Here is a 13408-nt window from a genome sequence, read left to right as displayed (position 1 = left end):
AGCCCAGGAGCAGCTGCAAGAAAGCCTGCATCTTCTCTGCTTTTAAGACCACTTATGTACCTGTAGATTGGTACTCTCCATCTCCATTCAGCCACATCAAGATACTCAAAGTAATTGTCAGGTGCTAAGAGTTTAAACCTAGGCTGTACCCCTAGACAGAAGGAGTAATGACCTGCTCTGTTGCTTGGCTTCATGCATGATTGGTTAGGTGGTCTGGTAAATAAGAAGAGAGGGGGAAGTCTGGCTACCCTGCCGCCACAGTCGAGAAGAGTTACCTTGTCTGCAATCTTCACAAAAAGACTGAATCCTTCCCAGGAGCTGAGCTGCAATTTGGAAGCAATGTTCTCACACAGGGTCCGGATTTTGGTGTTTGTTCCCACATCAAATGTCTATGAGATAAGAAGATTCTCATTACACAGAGGAGAGGATGAAATGAGAACACTGAATGCCTTGAAATGTGCTCCTGTACGAACACATCGTGGCTGTGAAAACAGTGAAGCTGGAAAAACAAGTAAGTTCTCACCTGTTCTGTTTCATTGGGGAAGCAAATCTTGTGTGAGATCTTAGTGTTGTTCTGTAAGATGGCCTCAACCTCCACGGGATGAGGTGCCCACTTCCTGGAGCCACTCCTGGAAAATGCCACCACCACCATAAGAGAGATCAGTGCTGGGTGTTTAATCTTTGAGGAGCTGAACAACAGTATTCCATCTGAACAACAGAGGCCACCCAGATTACTAGATTGTGACATGGAGGGGTGCTGTAAGGGACCTTCCCCCTCAGTATTACCATGCAGAAACAAGAAGACACTGAGGGTTGTCTTAGCATGTATATTAGAAGTCTGTTCAACCCTGCAAGGAGGTTGCATGGATAAGCCACCGTTGTAGCCAGTACCACTCCCCTTCTATGGCTTCAGCAACGTTTTTCCTTACTGTTACTGATGTGTGAAGGTAGTGGGCACAATAGGAAATAATTTTTAATTAATTCTTGCATCAGCAAAACGATAACACATTCAGGTACAAACTGACTTGACAGCTCAAGAGGCAGGTATCAGAAAAGTCTGGAGGGCTGCTATCAGCATTATGTTTTCTGTAAGAGTTGGCATACAGTCACCAACTCAAGAGGCACTCTTAAGCTGTACAATCCCAGGTCTTTGAAATTGTACCACAGAGCAGAGCTGTCTTTTAAAGCAAAGGAACCAGCCCTGAGGTCTGAGGCATGCAAAAACCTCAATACAGTTAAAGTGTATCCTTGCAGCCTCAGCTAGGAATTCATTGCCAAGGCAAGATCTACTTAACACCCATCAGGGTGCTCGCTGGTTCCCTGCCCAGTAGTCTGGAGAGGACGCTGTAAAGCTGTTCATGGAGGAAAAGGTGTATCCAAAGGCTCAGCTGGCTTCTGCTCTACGTGTTGGAGGTCAGTCCCTTGAGCTGCCTGCTTTCCCCTTTCCAAAAACAGGAGGTAACTTAGAGGGAGAAGTTGGACTAGATGATCATTGTAGGTCCCTTCCAGCTGAAATGTAATACTCTGTTCTATTCTGAGCAGGTGTAGGTTTAACCTTAGGAAGATAAATGCTCATAGCAACCCACATTTCTCTTTGCTTCTCTTCCCATCCCCCAGGCTCCAGACCTGGGGCAGTATAGCAGACAGACTTCTCCCAGACAGCCCATTCTGTTTTCCCCTCCCTGTTTCCCCACTCTAAAGAAGCTCTGTACAGCTCAACAAGGCTTAGAGCATGAATAGCACATAATATAGGGAGGCAGGAAATTTTCAGTCTTCTCCATAGAAAGAAACAATGAATAGCATTCCTCGCCCTGCATTTTTCAGGCACTTCAAAGGCGAGTTCAATGTCTGCTGACATTTCCCCAGCAGTGCCAAAACCCATCCACTGCAAGGGGGCCTGTGCTAGCATTCCCCTCGAGCCTGACCCACAGCCCAAATGCAAGGCTGAGCCCAAGAGCAGGGGGATGATGGAGGAGCTGGAAGAGAAATCATCAGGCAGCTTCTTTACTGAAGAGGCCTGTGGTAACTCACAGCAGTATCAGAAGGGAGAAGGCTGGGGTTAACCTGGATGCCAAAGTACTGTTGTTTTCAGAGTGTCAAACTGCGTAATTCCAACATCTGGAGGAATCTAGGGAATCCTTCCCCCTACAGTTCAGTTGAACCTTCCTGAAAACCAGGTGGCCCTTCCACTACCTCTGGTCACGTAAAGTTCCTTCAGAAGTGGGAAGCACTCTGGGCTGGAGGCCCTGTTGGTTCAGCCCTCACCAGGACAGGGGCAATCCCTGGAGGACTAAGTGCCCTGGCGTGAGCAGCCATTGAAGTTTCAGGGCTATGCTCGTTTGGATTTTTTCAAAGAACAGGAAAGTACTGTGTTGATCCTATCTTCCTAGCATGGATCTTCTCTGCTTCACCATCAGAAAACCAACACAGCACACTGCAGATGTCAGTGACCTTAGCAGTGCCACCACGCTGCGAGTAAAACCTCGTATTTTTAGTGCACATGTGCAGCTCTGTGCTACTGAGAATCCTCAAGCTCATATAAGGTGGGTAAGGATATGCTGCCTCACCAAAGGCAAGCAAGGTCAAGACCTCACCAATGACCATGCAGGACTTCACTTCTAGGTGAGTGCCCTTTAGGATGTTTGAAATACCCAGCTGTGGGAGTCAAGGGATTGTGTGTCACGCTGAACTTTTTAAAATGTTGCTAACTCTGTGAAAGAGAACAGTGAAACTGTGACACAGACCTCTCTTTGTGGTTCAAAGTCCGCAAGAGAATTAAAAATTAGTTTAAAAAAAAATGTAAAAATAGAAAGGAAAGTATAAAAGCCTCAGTATTTTAGACCATGTGCTTTTTGTCACCTGCTTCCTGACTTTTTAACACTTTGAGCTGGCTGTGTGCTAGACTGTTTACCTCATCACTGTCTGAATCCTCCGACTGCACTCCAGAGCCAGTTTCTCCTTCTGACGTGTCTCTATGAACTTCTGGGCATGTTTCAGCAGTGACTTGCTGGGTGGGAACAGGCCAGTGCAGAGCCAAAGGAGCTGCCAGCCCTTGGTCTCGCTGTACCTGTGAACACAAAGCAAATGCTTCTGCTTGGGCCACATATAATTCTTCCTTTGACCCCACACAGCAGCTCTAGGGAAGAGGAACATGCTCCCGTCATGGTATGCTGGGCCATTCAGCAGGGTGCTGCAAATCAACAGAGCCTTCACACAGGATCAGGCAGGCATTTTCTGGCAATATATTCAAAGACAATGCTAAATCCTGGGTGTTAAATATTCATGAGAGTTGCCAATCTCATGAATAAATACAAGCTGCAGTTTAACAGTCATCTTGGTGGCCGTGACCCCAGTGCCACCCTCTCAGAAAGCCGCTGTCAGTTTGCTGTTCGTGCTCACTTGTATTTGGATCGTGCTTTATCAGCTGTTTGCATTCACCTGCCCTCTGTGCTCAGAGTACAAAGCACTTTGCTTGTAACTGACTTTCCCTCAGGTATGCTCCTGCTCCGAAAAATGAGCAGGTAGATGGCATCACGTGATGAAGTAGTTACAGTGCTTCAAAACTCCAGACCAAGTGTGCACTGTTTTCAGGCAGAAAGCTTCAGTTGAAGCCCTTATCAGTACGAAAAGCTCTGGAGCCAGGGGGTGGTCAGCATTCCACCTTCAGAGCCAAGAGCAGAACACACTTCAGCTGTGTCCCAAGGATTGGTCTGAAAGGCTAAATGGCATTAAGTGGTTTTGATTGGGAAAGCCAATGGGTCTGCCTTGAATGGGCACCGGGCTGCTGAAGAAAGAGGTCCTGGCTTCTTTATTCCAATTTACTTTTCTAATTTTGCAGATGTAGACACACTATTTTAATCCCATTTATACTCTATAGAGCAGTGGTGTTTGTGTTTGTGTGAGAGCGTGACATGGTCTACCGGGCAGTGGCCTGGGAAGGATGAAAGATGTGTTGCTCAGGCCGTTCTCATGAAAATATATGGAAATAGCCACCTTTCAAGCATTGTTTTTTCCACATCAGTGATCCCTCTCAAAACAGTGAATGACCCGCAGGACTGAATCAGTGAAGTACATCAGGCATGGCACTGGCACCATGGTTACAGGCTATGAGTTAAATAGACTGTAAGATTTACTGCAGGCAAGGAAATTTACCATTTAATGGTTACACACATGGTAGAACTTCCACTAACTTTAATATTTGTGGAACGCTGAGAAAGAAAATTAGCAAATAGAAGCTCCTTCTGTAGCTTTTGCAGAGAGTGCAGCTAGAAACAAACAAAAAAAAAAAACCCCACCCCAGTTGTGTTAATAATTACTGTTGTTTTAAGCTTCTTTTTGCAATTCAGTTCCCCTGAAAGTAGGTCAACTTACAATTTTACAAGTGGGGAAGCAAACACCAGCCTGTTTCAGAGACTTGAGCCTGTGTAACCAATCTGTTCTGCAAGCCAGTTGTGTAACCTAATTAATACAATTACTCACAAGGATTCAGTGGTAGCAAAAGATCTAGTGTGAACTACATGCTTATAGGAGGGAAATACTGTCACTGGGAAACTTAACCAAATGGGGGGCTGGCAGCATAGTCACCAAAAGCATGCGAGAGCCCTCTGCAGTGCTGTGTTCTCTCCACAGACAGCCTTGGGATTCAGAGGGCTTCAGTAACACCTTGCCTGCCCCACACTGTACTGCAGAGAGGATGTACTGAACACTGGTGGGAGCAAAGCAACAGCCCAAGTAATGGTCCTGCTCTGGGGACTACCCCTGTGACAGCAGACTCTGCAGGAGCAGGGGGTTTGCGCCCAGGCGAGTACCTGTTTCTGTTCTCTGTGAGCTGCTTCATGATCTGACAGTAAATCTCATCCCGCAGGACTTCCTCCTGGATAGCTGCTACAAATATCTGGTCAGTGACTTCCACAGAGGAGTTTGCCTGTTTTGAGGGATAGTCTCCCATGAATTTCATGATGGGTGAAGATGCTGTTAAGGACAAAAACAGGCACATTTTGGAAGGTAAATGGGAAGTTTCACCTGGATCCTAATGTGACTCTGTTGGCATCTCAGTGGCAAATACTGGGAGGAGGGTCTGGAACCTATTCCCTGTGCCCTACCCCCTTTCCCTGTGTACCACATGGCTGTGATTTTTACTGTACTAGTGGCTTGCTCTGGGTGTGTGCATCACGTGTATGCATCACATTCCTAATGCAATGTTCTCAGTTAAGTGAGCCACCAGGAGCAGTGGAGCATTGGGAGGGAATAGGAACCCTGCCTCTGCAGGCGAGGGAAACAGCATGAAGTTGTGCAGAGTTGACCCCCCCCAACCTTGATGTAAATGTATCCCCCGTAATGTGGATGTGGTATTATCTCAGGAGGTGAGTTTAGAGAAGGTAGCTAGCTCTTCCTTCCCCTGAGCATCCTTAGGTCCCAAAGAGAAGAATGAAAGGATATCAATGAAGGCCTGACAAGCCAAGTCCCGAAGATCGGGGTCTGTGCACGCTGCCTTCAGCAAGGGCTGTCTCAGGGGCTCCTTAGAGTGTGCCCACAGTTGACTGCGCCCACGGGATTTCTGGAGGACAGCTTTGCTGAGGGATTCCTTCTCAGGACTCCTGAATGAAGACAAGTGGAGGCAACACAAAATTACTGGATCAGTACTGCTATGAAGACATCATTTTCACAGACTTGTCTCTAGGCATGTTCTCTCCCAAGACAGTGATCTCGTGTCTGCTTTGATTACACAGGTCATGAAGAACAGGAAAATATATATTCTTTTCAATCCAGAAGGGAGAAGGCTTGCAAAAAGAAGAGAGGTTTTAGAAGACTAATTTTTCCCTTACTCTGTGAGGCCTGAGATGTTGCATACCCTAGCTAACTGGTAAGTGCTGGAGAAGGGGCAAGAAGTAAGAATAGGGCCTTCTGGAAAGAAAAGGAAAAAGTCCAGGGTTCTTCTACCCTTCTCTTTGCATTTCTGCAGACAAAAGATACAAGCAGGCCATGTGCCAGAATATCTGCCTGTCTAAAGTCACAGTTCATTACAGGGAACAAAGAGAAGAAACCCAATCAGAAATGGGAAATGCTGTTACATCCCAGACTTTTGAGATCACTAAAGATCAACCAGACCTCTCCTAGGGCACATTCTATACAAAGAGCTTCACCTGAAGTGTTCATAGGAGAACTCCTCCAGGGTATAAGGCTTCACTTTGAGATCCTCTTCATCAAATTCGTCCGTGTAGGAGGTCTGTGAAGCTGTCCTCCTCTGGTCTGGAGACATCATCAGCAAACTCTGGAATGATACAGCAGCATAGAGATATTACATGGACACAGGCAGAGTGTGTCTCTGTGACATGTACTGTCAGGCATTACTCAGCATATACATGCAGATGGAGTATACTAAGCATGGGTGCTCTGTACTGCAGGAGACCTTCTGTCCCCTAAGCAGCATCTTCAGACGCTCAAGAAAAACTTGGGAGTAGTTGGCTCAAGAAGTTAATTTCTGTAGGCCCAGCAGTAATGACCATTAAAACGTGATTATTCAAAGCACAACACTTATTAAAGAAGCATATGATCTCACTGGGAGTTTTTCCCCTCACTTTTTCAGCTTTTAACTTGTTAGCACAGTATCAGAAATACTGAGTCTCCAAAACCAGAGGTAAAATTGGTAGCAGAGTGAGCAATGAGAAACCTTGGCTGCCTCAAAGAACACGTTCTTTTCAAGTAACCTGCTGCACATAGAGCGCCCCTTGAGACGTAACATATGATCACCAGTCAAGCCCAGTATGAATGCAGGAGAATTTAACAGCACATCTATTTTGCATTAATTGCTCCCAGTTCCAGGTACTGAAATCCCTAATGGTGAACGGAACATTTTTTGAAAGTTGTTGCTTTTCTGCAACTGCAGCCTTCTCCTTAGAGTTTGGGCTAGGTTTAGTTTTGTTTTCAGATGGGAGAGATTGAAATGCTTTGCTTCAATGGGAGGTAAAGAACTTGTCTGACTTTGGAGGAACAACTAGCTTATATATTTAATCCTATTTAACACTGTTATTATCATTTATCTTCTAGTCTCTTCAAAGACAGTACTCAGCTTTTCTTACCAGCACTTGACTGGAGGGTTTTGTGAGAGAAGGAATGATGTAGATATCATCCAAAAATACATTCCCTGTTTTGCCTGTCCTTTCATTTTGGGCACTGATCCAGCCAGAATTTGCATCTGGCTTTTTGTCTTTGGTGAAGATTAGTAAGTCTCCCCTCTTGAAGGACAGGACGGCAGTGTCATCTGGAAAACACAGTAAGGGAGTACTGTTTAAGACAGTGCAAGAAAACTCAAAGGAATTGTAACAAGACAAGGGAATTGTATTTTGAAGGCCTGAATTCAATTAACAATAGAAAGTGGTTTGTGTAAATACAGCTAATTATCCAGTAATACTTCAGAGAAGTCACTTAAATTTCTTCTGATGGCCTGATTTTGATCCACTGAGGGTAATAGCAAAACTCCATTTGATTCAAATGGGTGCTGAATTTGTGTCTAGAGCTGGCAGCAAAGCATGGAAAGAAACTCATTAGCTGTAAGTAGGTGAATGTATTCTAATCCCCTCTTGTCTATTCCAGTCAACTATATTCCACATCAACTTCCAATGCTGTGAGTTCTTTCAAGATTTCTTCCCTACCCTGTAGTAAAGTTAGAGGACTTACCTTGGGATTTTTTCTCATGCATTGCCACAGCAAATCGTGATCTCCTCTTCAGTCCTTCCAGGAACATGACCACCAGTTCAGCAATGACAACGCTGTTTACAGATGTCAGGACAAACTCCTCGGCACGAAGTGTGATGAGAGTGCAACTCTGTCCAAATGACTTCACTGCCCTATGTATTATCCAACAGTTTGTTACCAGAGTGTCTGAAAAACTCAAAGGCTCGTCTGCAATCACAGCCACCACACCTACACCCCCTTGCAGTCAGTACTGGTAATTCTTAATTTGCCTTCTCAGGAGTTGGGAGGTGTGAAGGACTGAAGTGGATCAGGTTTAGCCTGGACTCCACCATGTATTTGTACAGAAATGCTTCATTATAGACAAAAGAACACCCTTCTTTTGGAGTAACTGGGCAACTATTTAAATCTGTGACTGTTCTCATTGAAGCATTTTTTGTGTATGTAATACTCTGTTCTCTGATTTGACACAAGGATGTGTGCCCTGAACAAGCTAATGGTTACCCTCTTTCCTCAGTTACCCTGCCCAAGTCCACCACATCTGAGATGCTCCCAACATGCATAACAGCTGATGATTTAACTAGGTGAGTTATTTGGGCCATTCTTGTCTTGATGCATGTCTGTGCTTCCTTACACCTTTCTGACTGAGCAGCATCCCCTTCTACCAGCAGGGAAGATTCAGCCGTTTCAGTATTTCCTTCGCCTGCTGATCAGAACTCATCCCTTTCTGTTTTCCAGACCTAGGCTAAGCCACCTTTTCAGGCTCAGGGACAGCAGAGAAAGTATAGCTCTCCCCTGTATGGAAGACCCTTTCTGAGTCTGGGAAGAGATGTCTTCCTCAGATCTTGTCTTTCTGGGGCACTTACCTGTTGGTGTGGATGCCAGTTATCTCTGGGAAGGTCAGTTCAAGGAGCCGCTTTTCTGACTCATCCAGGAAACAGATACCTTTCCAGTTTATGGCAACGATAAAGTGGTTCTTGGGCAAGCTGGGACCTGAAAATGCAGAAAGAAACTCCTTATCAAGTCCTCCTCTGCTGATCTTACATCTGACCTCTACTCACACGCTCCAGGCATTACCTGAAAACTTAGTGACTTCAAAGAATCGTGAAAAAAGCAAAGGCCACTGAAAGCGAGCAAAATCTACAAGTTGTTCCTTCACAGTCTGGCGGGAGAGATGGTCCTGTGTGTATGGGGCCTGCAATATAAAAAGATACTCCAGGTTTTCTCAGTGAAATCTGGTTTGCATGATCTGCAAGCCTGATCCCAGAGGGTCCCAACAGCCCCCTGCTACCACTTCTGTCCTGGGTACCTGGAGAGAGTCAAACTCTGACAGCTTTCAGGGCCCCAAGCCACATGCAGCTGAGCCTGCCCACAGGCATGTGGATCCCAAATTTCCCTCAAATCCCCACTGACTGATCTGTTCAGAGCCTAATGTGCTTTGGGTGCCATGGAAATAATTCAGGTAACCCATCCAGATTATTCCATCCCATGCCCATCCTGACTGCATTAACTGATATAAGGGAGAGCGCCTTAAAAGATGCTCTATTCAGAGATTATTTTTAATTTGTTTGATTGTTTGTTCTGCCCTCTTGTTGAGCCCCTTTATGGAAGAGAGAATGGAAAGGTTCTTTGTTTTCTCAGCCTTAATTAACTATTGGGAATATACAAATTGAGATGCTTTTCTTTCTTTCCCCAACAGACTATTCCTAAAAGGAAATGGTGACAGAAGCAGAAGCTGATGCTTGAGAGTGGTTACACAGCAGCACCTCTTACCTTAGCATGTGCGTAGGTTATAAGGCTCACCCACTTTTCCAGGGGCTTGGATTTCAGCTGCTTCACTGGGATACAATCATGAAGCACCTTCTGCACAAGTTCATTGTGGATGGACTCTCCAAACTGGATGTAACAGTATTTTGCACCTATCTCCACCAAATCCTCCTCCTGAAACAATCCATTAAAAGCGGTCTAGTAAGATGTCACAAAGTCCAGCAGAGCAGCTAGCCTCATTCAGCTTTGAAGCCAGTTTAGGAATGGAGTTTCCTCCATTGTTGTCTGGATAACTCTTGATAGTCATCCGGTGTAATGCACTTCTCACAGCCTTAGCATCAAAGAGATTGGTGGCAAAGATATTTTAAAGGGACTGCAAGTGCCCCCTTGGACATGTCTCCAGCTGCCATGTGAATGGAAAGTTGCAGGGAAAAAGAAGTGTTAATTACAGCTGCCAGTATGACAGCTGGCACACATACCTGGACAGGAACTGGCTGTTAAGAAGGGAAGGGATGTTCACCAGAAATTTCATATATCTTCCTGCTTTTTAGTGTGGGAAATGTTAATATAGTTTTGCCTCCTTAGGAAGATGAAGAAGACCCACCTTCTCACAACGGTACTCTCCAAACCGGATGCCGCGAATGACTTGGTGATAAATGAGATCAGTGCTGACAGGATCCTCCCGGGAGTTGTGCCAGGGGGTGAAGATTTCCTTCCGGAAGTAGAGTCGCCAGGGCGCATTACGTTCGTGTGTTCCCCGCTCCTTCGCTAGCTGTTCACACTGAGAGATGGCATCCAGGACGTGATCTCGTCCCCCACCAAGTGACCAGACCTGGAACAGAGGGACGCTGCATTTACCAGCGTGTATCTGAGGGAAGGACAGCAAACCCCAAGCTCCTAGTCTCCTGACAGCAAGAAAAGCTCCAACAAGGCAAGCAGATGGATGTGCAAGTTACATCTTGGTAAATGTGTGTATTTTTATGCACAGAGATGGTGCTGGGAAAAACAATTTGGAAGATCAGACACAGCAGCTCTGCTTTGCAGTTTTCTATTTCTCTCCTTGTACTTTGTTTAACCTCTGTATATCCCCTTAAGTGCACATGTGCATGTTGGTGTAATCTTAACCAAATTTCCATCTCCAAACTAATTTCTTTGCTATTGACACCCATCTCTGAGCACCAAGATGCCATCCTGCTGTGTGTAGGTCTGTTCTCCAGCACTGTTGTAAGAAAAAAACAAAGGGGAGGAGAAGCTAAAACACAAAGTGTGTCTTTGAGCAGCAGAGATCCCTGGCATGTGAGACCTGGTGGCTTCCCCCTGCTCCAGCAGCTTTGCATTGCTGCACGCATGATGGGCAGGTGGGGTCCCAGAATACAGGGGGAGACCCCAGTGCTGCACTGCCTGTGCATGGGAGCAGGGACACTAGTTGGTATGTGACCTGGCAAAGGAAACCTCGCTGGCCTCCAGCAGGAACTGAGTGGCTACCCAGCAGAGAGGCAGAATAATATTATTAGGTCCTGAGATTCAGTACCGCTTTGCTCTGAGCATAAGACTGGGACTGGGATGCTCCCAGAGGTCAAAGGGAGCCCTCAGTGAGGCTGGGTGGACAGCAGTATCTCTACAGAAAGAGAAGGGAGATTTCCTTCCACTTTACCTTATCAAACACAGCAATGTAGAGCGAAAATCCAAACAAATCCTTCAGTTTGGTTTTATCTGCTATGAACTGACAGATCTCTTTAGCGATGGAAGCAGAATCTGCAGGGACAGTGATGCTTTGGCCATTCATCAGGGTGACATTAAACATAATGGGTTTCTTCTGCTTTGTTGCCTGCAAGTCAGAGTCAAATGAGAGAAACAAATGATGGGCAAACCTTATTTTCTTTTTGAAGAAAAGAGAGGACATCTAGATTTAAGAGCTCCACACACTGTACACCCTAGTCAACGATCTTTATGTGAATCTCTAACACCCACACAGTTTCTTAAATGCATGGTGAGTCTTAAATATAAATTACATCCCTGAAGCAGCACTTCAATCAAGTTCCCTTCTCCCCACAGCTCAGGGAGGTTGATTAGCACATAACAATGTAGACTGATAAGACTTTTTGTGAGCTGTATTTGGCCTGATGACTTTCAGGCACAGCCTCACCTGCCTGCAGCAAGCATTTGCTGAGGAAGTGTGTGCTTAGCAACAGGGTCACTCAGATGTATGGAGGAATTGAACTGAGGCCTTCACTTACTGGGTGTGTGCATGTGTTGGGGGGACTTCTCATTACTAGGATGACATTTTAAGGAAGGGGGAGGGCAATGTAGCCCTATCACACACACATCCTCCCTCCACTGTGAAAGCATAAGCCCTGTTCAATTCTTTCAACAAATGATGGTAAGAGTTTCCCTCAGGAGGTGGTTCTGGCCTGTGGCTCCTGTGTGGATGGAAGTATCTCCCTGCAAATCACGTGTTGCAGCTTTTGACTTGCATCCTCCACTGGGTTTAAGTTAACTGAATAGTCAGAAGAGATGTATCTAAGAAGCTGTCCAGAACAAGGCAGATGGTTTTCAATCCCTTGGTGCAATTGATTTCTGTTATTTGATTCAGGAAGATCTGTTAGCACAGATTAGTGAATGCAATCTGGCACAAAATGTCACAGATCAATATAAACTATCAAAAGGGAGTTACTACCTGAAGTTCCAGCCAGCTTGGAGGTTCAGTCCGTGCTCCATTGACATAGGTACGTCTCAGACGTTCAGCACAATATGGTGCGTAGCCCGAGGGCCCATGGTGGATGAAATTCAACAGGTACTAGATTCACAGAGCATAAGAAGAGTTAAGAAACAAAACCCTAGCAACCTTCTGCAGCTGAGAGACTTGATTAGAATGATCAGTTAGCTTACAGTTCACCAAAAAGGTTAGAGTTGGGATTATTGTTTTGGAAATGGAAGTTTGAGACACAAGTTTTCCTTCACTCTGCAGAGCTTTAGTCTAAAACAGAAGGCTTGCATCAGTCTATTTGTTACATTTAACTGTATGATGAATATTTGACAGTGGAGACTTCATCTGTGGGGTTGTTTTTCTGTGGTTAACTGGATTTATCATCTATTTAAATTTGGAAAATAATCTATTCAAGAAAATTATTAAAAAGCCCAAATGTCTATTGGATTTTACAGGGCTTGGAGATGTAAGGTAAGGGCTGGTAAAATGGGGGGAGTGATTTTATACTGGACTCCTGAGTGTGTTTAATCACTAGGATTGTAACCTGAGACAGCTTTTAAATGGTGAAAAGAAAGACCTGGAGAGGTTTAAATTTGCCATATTCTTTGCAGATTACAGATCTAAATGAGGCCTGCAACCAACAACAGAACCTGACTCATTTGACATGTAATGAAAAAGAGTTAACTGTGAGTACAGCAGTCATTTATTTAACTTCCCAGATAAGCATATGAGACGAGATAGTTTTTGCTAAACTCACAGCACCAGCTGCCATGGCAGCCAAACAGTTTATGTGACTATTTGCATCAAAACATCAGAACATAAGAAACCAGATCAGCTGAGGCATTTAAGCTGCTGTAGGAAGTGTTAGTAGTGTACCTTCACAAATGTATCTGAAGGGGGAAAGCAACCAAGGCAAAGTGACAGAAGGATCCAGCCTCGAGCATAGCTGCTCCTGTTGCTGTTTTCGCTGAGTTGTTTGCAAATCTGGCAATAAATCTCATCTCTGTAAAGAAACATGTGAAAGCAACAGATAAAATGATTTGCTGTCTGAGCTGTGTTTGGCTAGGTTTCCAATGCAAGCTTGGCATGACTGCAGCTAGATTTAACCACATCAGCTAGGATGTTACCCGTAATACACCACAGAAAGCAACCATGTTGTTGGCTTTGGCAGGAAAATGCTTCAGGTAGACTTAGTACCCTTTGCCAGCCCTTGTTACTCAGGTCAGGTGCAATTCCCATGCT

At 45.1% G+C, this 13408-nt stretch overlaps 1 protein-coding gene across 1 annotated transcript in view; it reads right to left on the bottom strand.

Annotated features, from left to right (window-relative positions):
• MYO7B (myosin VIIB) overlaps positions 1-13408 on the bottom strand; it is a gene marked incomplete at both ends in the record, with an annotated part of 43483 nt that overhangs the window by 5898 nt on the left and 24177 nt on the right. Inside the window, 15 exons of the mRNA XM_084267439.1 lie at positions 276-389; positions 524-629; positions 2912-3067; positions 4809-4971; positions 5440-5597; positions 6144-6271; positions 7080-7261; positions 7678-7847; positions 8559-8685; positions 8770-8887; positions 9466-9633; positions 10064-10291; positions 11114-11287; positions 12137-12256; positions 13043-13169. Coding sequence (XP_084123565.1) covers positions 276-389; positions 524-629; positions 2912-3067; positions 4809-4971; positions 5440-5597; positions 6144-6271; positions 7080-7261; positions 7678-7847; positions 8559-8685; positions 8770-8887; positions 9466-9633; positions 10064-10291; positions 11114-11287; positions 12137-12256; positions 13043-13169 — 2239 coding nt within the window. The remainder of the gene's footprint in view (positions 1-275; positions 390-523; positions 630-2911; positions 3068-4808; positions 4972-5439; positions 5598-6143; positions 6272-7079; positions 7262-7677; positions 7848-8558; positions 8686-8769; positions 8888-9465; positions 9634-10063; positions 10292-11113; positions 11288-12136; positions 12257-13042; positions 13170-13408) is intronic.

Source organism: Gallinula chloropus, assembly GCF_964237585.1.
Source record: "Gallinula chloropus genome assembly, chromosome: 8".
In the NCBI taxonomy this organism is placed as follows: Eukaryota; Metazoa; Chordata; class Aves; order Gruiformes; family Rallidae; genus Gallinula; species Gallinula chloropus.
The sequence above is the reverse complement of the archived record's forward strand: the minus strand, read 5'-3'. Positions and strand labels throughout refer to the sequence as shown.